At 43.4% G+C, this 6,431-nt stretch overlaps 1 protein-coding gene across 1 annotated transcript; it reads right to left on the bottom strand.

The window, feature by feature from the left end:
- Positions 1 to 4,653: 4,653 nt before the first annotated feature.
- LOC146930319 (uncharacterized) lies at positions 4,654 to 5,112 on the bottom strand. The gene has a single exon (XM_085707528.1). The coding sequence runs from the start codon at positions 5,110 to 5,112 to the stop codon at positions 4,654 to 4,656; it is 459 nt and encodes a 152-aa protein (XP_085563654.1).
- Between the last annotated feature and the right edge of the window lie 1,319 nt (positions 5,113 to 6,431).

Genomic DNA, 6,431 nt, shown 5'->3' with positions numbered 1-6,431 from the left:
AACTGAATTTGTCGAATTGAAACGATTTTGATTTCGATTTTCTGGAAACTTGCGTTGATTTTGTGCGATAGATGATGAATTTGGTGAAGAATTGAGTTGGTTAGGGTTTGGTGATGATGAATATTGATGAAGTTCTTGATGAACTTCAACAATGTTCTTTGATTCTGTTGAATTTTGATCTAACTGCCAAGAGAGAGAAAATCTCTTTCTGTTTCTGTGATTTGATGAGTTGGCGTGTTGTGAATGGGACTGTTGGCACTGTGCAGTGATGATATGACCCTTATATAGGCTGCCATGTGGACTTGAGACCCAATCAGATTGTGACACCTGTTCCTGGACTTGTTTGGCTCGGATTTGGACTAAATTTGGGACTTGGACCATTCTGTAATTTGACAAACCTAAAGGACCAGACTGCAATTTTGAAAAAGGACTAAAAACAAAAATTTAAAACTTAAAGGACTAAAATGCAAAACTGGTTAAAGGACAAAACTGCAATTAAAAATGAAAAAAAGACTTAAAATGAAAAATTAATAAAATTGGTTAAAAAATGTAATTTTGAAAATAACGTAAAGTGAAACCAATAAAAAACACAAAATGGACTAAAATAAACCAACTACATAAATGAGGTACTTCAAAGTAACCTCTCTCTGTCAAAATTTCATGTGAAATGACCAAAATGCCCCTAGGGACTAAAATGACTCAAAATGACTCAAATGCAATTTTAAAATGGTTTTTAACAGGGAATTAAAGCAAGAATTTATTCAAGCAAATTGAAAAGACCCAGAGACAATTTTCAAGGACTAAAATGAGTTTGAATGCAAGAAATGACTAAAATGCCCTTTTTCATGAATTTTTGCAAATAACATTGAAATAAAATGCAGAGAAATATGCAATTGATCAGAGACACACTTCAAATAACTTGGAATGCAAGAAAGACCCTTTAGATGGTTTAAAATGCAAGAAAACATAGACAAAGTCACAATTGAAAATTTTCAAGGCAAAGATAGTAAAACATGCAGCTAAAGCATAGTAAAATATCGGGGCAACCACTGTCAAATTGGCAATCTCTCAAGAGTAACAGACACATATCAAAGACGAAAAAACATTTTGAGCAAGTATTTTTTGGTCCAAAATTAGGGTATGACAACGCTTAGTGAGTTTTTGTTAAAAAGAGCAAAAGACTTTTCCTGCATAAGAAAATTGTTAGGAAGTCAAACAAAGAAAAGCTCTATACCTTCCTCTGAAAAAGCTTCTTGTCGCCAAGTGGAGGTATCTATTTCTACAGGGAGCATGGCATCCTAGCCATAGACCATTGTGAATGGCGTTTCCTTGGTTGTGGAATGCAGGGTAGTGTGATAGGACCATAGTACATGTGCTTATGTTGACCAGCGTTGCGCTTATATATGAGACAATTGTGTTTTCAAATAATAGCTTTAGGTATGGAATAATTTTGACTTACTGAAAAGTTATATTTACCTCATGGAGCTGTTCTTCCCAAAGTCCTTTGGCGGCCTCCAGCTTCTTTTTGATTCTGTTGAGAATGACTTTGTTTGCCGACTTAGCTTGCCCATTAGCTTGTGGATGGATGACGGAGACGAACTTTGTTTGTATCCCTAGGTGTTTACAAAAATCAATCACCGTCGAGCTTGCGAATTGAGTTCCATTGTCTGATACTATGCATTTGGGAAGGCCGAAACGACATATGATCTTCTTCTAGTAGAACTTCTTGACCCTCTCAGCCGTTATCTTTGCGAGCGCTTCAGCTTCGATCCATTTAGTAAAGTAATCCACGCCTACTATAAGAAACTTCAGTTGCCCTGGGGTGAGATGAAAGGGTCCTACAATGCCAACCACCCATTTATGGAAAGGCCACGGAGAATAAACGGAAATCAATTCCTGAGCTGGAACGTGCTTCTTATCTGAAAACCTTTGGCATTTGTCACATTTTCTGACGAAATTGGAGCTATCCTAAAGCATGGTGGGCCAGTAGTATCCTGCTCGGAGGAGTTTTGCTGCTAGAGCTCGCCCGCCAATATGGCTGCCGCACACGCCTTCATGTACTTCTAACAGAACTAGGTGAGTCTCGTCCTCACCTAGACAGCGAATAAAGAATTCGTTCGACCTCTTTTCTAAAGCTTGCCTGAGACGATAACGAATTTTGAAGTCTGTTTCCGGATTGTCTGCTCTTCTTCGTTATTGGTGGGTGTGAATGATCCAGTCAAGTATCTGAGTAATGGCTCAATCCAGCCTTCTTTGCCTTTGGCGATGTGGTGCACTTCTTCAATCCTGGTACTGGGCGTGGCAATTACCTCCTGAATGACGGTTCTGTTGTTGCCTGGTCGCTTGGTACTGGCGAGTTTTGCTAATAAATCTGCTCTATAATTTTGCTCTCGTGGCACGTAGGCTGCTTCAAAGAAAGTAATTCTCTTGGCGAGATCCTGCACTTTGGCCAGATACTTGGTGAGTTGGATGTCTTTTGTTTGATACTCGCCCGTGATCTGACTTGTTACTAGTTGGGAATCGCTTTTTGCCCTTAAATTCTCAGCTCCCATCTCTCGTGCTAATGTCATGCCGGCAATCAATGCTTCGTACTTAGCCTGGTTGTTGCTTGCCTTAAATTCGAACCTGAGAGATTGCTCTATGAGAATATCATTAGATCCCTCCAAGATCACAACCACTCCACTGCCTTTCAAGTTTGAAGATCCATCCACAAACAATAGCCATACGAAGGGAGGTTCCTCCTGGGCTGGTGAGGTGAGTTCCACAACAAAATCTGCCAAAACTTGGGATTTGATACTTCCTCTTGGGACGAACTGGACGTCATATTCCGAAAGCTCTATAGACCAAGCTACCATCCTTTCCGCCAGATCTGGTTTGCTAAGGACTTGTCTGATGGGATAATCTGACTTGACAATAATCTTGTGGCTTTGAAAATATGGACGAAGTTTTCTTGCTGTTGTAACTACAGCTAAAGATATGCGTTCTATCTTCTGGTATCGCAGCTCTGTGCCTTTCAATACTCTACTTACGAAATAAATTGGCTTTTCACCTGTGTCAGAATCTTCTACCAAGACAGTGCTCATGGCGTTTTCGGATATTGCCAAATATAGGAAAAGAACAGCGTGTGTACTCGGTCGCTGAAGAACGGGCGGGCTGGATAGAATTTTTTTTATCTGTTGGAAGGCGTCCTCACATTCGAGCGTCCATTCGAACTTCTCTTTCTTTTTGATGGAGGCGAAGAAGGCGAAAGTTTTATCGCCAACGCAGGATAAGAAACGAGACAGAGCTGCGAGCCTTCCCGTTAATTGTTGGACCTCTTTGATGTTAGAAGGGCTCCTCATGTTGATGACTGCTTGACATTTGTCGGGGTTTGCCTCGATACCCCGCCTTGTTAAGAGAAAACCTAAAAACTTTCCCACCTACACTCCGAAAAAGCACTTTGTAGGGTTCAGCCGAATCTTATATTTCCTTACTTGTCCCAAAATCTCTTCTAGGTCATTTGCGTGGCTACGTCCCTCTTTTGTCTTTGCCACCAGGTCGTCAATGTACACTTCCAGATTCCGTCCTATTTGTTGAGAAAAGGCAGTGTCCATAGACCTTTGAAAGGTGGCGCCTGCGTTTTTTACACCAAAAGACATGACTTCATAGTGGTAGTTTTTGGTATTGGTCATAAAGGCCGTTTTAGGGGTGTCCAGGGGGTCCATCCTTATTTGATTGTAACCAGAGTAGGCATCCATGAAGCTCAGGGTTTGGTATCCTGAGGCGTTGTCGATCAGGTGGTCAATATTTGGGAGTGGATATGGGTCTTTGGGGCATGTCATGTTTAAGTCAGTGTAGTCTACGCACATTCTCCACTTCCTATTTGCTTTCTTGACGAGGACAGTATTGGCCAGCCATGTGGGATATTTTATTTCACTGATAAAACGGGCATCCACTGATTTTTTTACTTCATCATCCACGGCTTTTCTTCTTTCCTCGCCCATCTTCCTTTTTCGTTGAACGACTGGTTTCATGCCAGGTTTGACAGATAAGTGATGGCAGGCAATGTCGGGATCCATCTCAGGCATTTCAGCAGGGCACCAGGCAAAAAGATATAAATTTCTTCGTAGCAAATTAATAAGAGTGGTCTCCTCGTCGGGGCTTAAAGACGTACCAATCTTAGTAGTCTGATGAACTTCAGGACCGATGGAGATTTCTTTTAAGTCTTCAGTGAGTTCTAGGCGTTCTTGTTGGAAATCTTCTCTGGGGGTCAAGGTCTATCATGTTGACTTCGTGCATTACTTCGTTACTAGACTTCTTCCTGGTTTTCTGCAGTCGTAGACTGTTGTGATAGCACTCTCTCGCAATTTTCTGGTCGCCCCAGACGGTCCTGATCTTCCCCCCGTCTAAAGGATATTTCATGACTAAGTACTTGGTAGATAGGAAACCTCCCAAAAGATTGAAAGCAGGGCAACCGATAATGATGTTGTACGAGATTGGCGAGTTTACTACGAGATACCTGACACAAATGGTCTTTGCCTGAGATCCACTACCAAAGGTTGTTTTGAGAGTGATGTAACCCCGTACATGAACCTGCTCGCCCGTAAAGCCCGCCATCGTTCCTTTGAAGGGTTGTAGCTGTTCTGGGTCCAAACCCATTCGATCGAACGTGTCTCAGTATAGGATATCAGCAGAACTTCCTGGATCTATCAATACCCTCTTTACATCCCACTTGAAGATTTGCAGAGTGATAACCATGGGGTCGTCGTCATGTGGAATGACGTCTCGATAGTCTCTGGATGTGAAGGAAACATCGGGTTCATGTTCAGGGATCCGTTCCCCGTATTCTTGGCACAACATTACTTGTCTTACGTACTTCTTTCGCGATGAGCTTGATTCCCATCCACCCGAAAATCCTCCTAAGATGGTGTTCAGTGTGTGTCTCTTTTCCTCACTTACTTCCTCTTTTTTGTCATCTGCACGTCCGCTTCCACTCCTTCTTTCCTGGGCGTATCCCCTTAACTTTCCACTTTGTATCAATTTCTCGATTTCTTGGCAGATGTGAATGCAGGAATCGGTGTCATGTCCCCTTATTTTGTGATACTTGCACCATTTGCTTTTGTCTGCTCCCATCACGGGGTAACGTGACGGGATCGGTTTTGGGATTAACTTTGTTTTGTAAACTTCCTTCATGATTTGTTCTGGTTTGGTGTTCAGGGGGTGAAATCTTCTAGGCGCGGCTTGTGATAATAAGGCGTATAAGGTCGCCTTTCGAGTCTCCTGTAGGGAGCACGGTCCTTGTTTGCTGCTGGTTGGTAAGCTCGCCGCTCCGTGTTGTTGGACGTACGTTCCTTCGCATCCTTTAGCTTCTTTTGTGCATTGCTCTCTTCTCCTCTGATGTAACAATCCGCCCTCGCGATTATTTCTTCCATGGAATCGGCGCATTTTTGAGCCAGGGATTCATTGAATTGCCCCGCCCTCAGACCATTCTGGAAGGCGCCCACAAACACTTCTTGATTGGGATTGATTACTTTAATGATCGTGTCATTGAACCTTGCCAGGTAATCTCGGAGAGACTTATTTTGCCCCTGGCGTACATTGAAAAGGCTAGTTGCAGAAACTTTGCAATGTCGGCTTGCTGAAAATTGCTGGATAAGTTTCCTCGTCATATCTTGATAGTTGAGGATGGAGAAGCGTGGGAGGTTCATGTACCACCGTAAGGCGGCGTCTGAGAGGGTCCCGGCCAGCAACTTGCATTTGAGGGAATCCGGAGCTCCGACCACAGCCATGCGAGTGTTGAAAGCCGTGATGTGCTCCACGAGATCGCTCTTTCCGTCGAAAACGGAGAGATGAGGGAGCTTGAAGTTCTCCGGTACTGGCGCTCCCCAGATTTCGGTGGACAAGGGCTGTGGCTACGGGTCATCCATCTCGCCGTGGTTGGATTCATCTTTCTCCTCTAGCTGCTTCTGTTGTATGGTCTCCATCGAGGCATGAAGGGCCTCGTTATGCTCCTTGAGTTGAGCGAGCTGGGTTCGCAGGGACTCCAACTCTTCCGGTGTGGCCATCATGAGAGGCTTTTCTCTAGATCGTACGTGGGGTCCGACCTAGGTTGCTTTGAAAAAAGGGTTAGGGTTTCCAAGTCACAAAAGAGGCTTACGATTTTGAAGTTTAGTTCGAGGGTTCCAGTATCGCGATTTGCGATCCAGAAAACGTGGTCAATGCTAGTTTTACCTTTTCCGACAGACGGCGCCAACTGTACTTGCAAAAAGTACGGTAAGGGATTCTAGGGTTGAAAATCGTATGCTAGGGTTTAGACTGATGATTGGATGCCTTGAGGATGCTCTCAAGGGTGGTATTTATAGCATGCTATGGGCTTGGATTTTTGGTTGCTTGGTTCCCAAGCAACATGGGGTATTTGCGTATTTTAGGTGGTTTTAGGCGGTTTCTAGAAG

This window comes from Medicago sativa, chromosome 4 (genome assembly GCF_051527215.1).
Source record: "Medicago sativa cultivar Bolivia chromosome 4, Bolivia_mono, whole genome shotgun sequence".
NCBI classification, from domain to species: Eukaryota; Viridiplantae; Streptophyta; class Magnoliopsida; order Fabales; family Fabaceae; genus Medicago; species Medicago sativa.
This window is presented reverse-complemented; position numbering and strand designations above follow the sequence as displayed.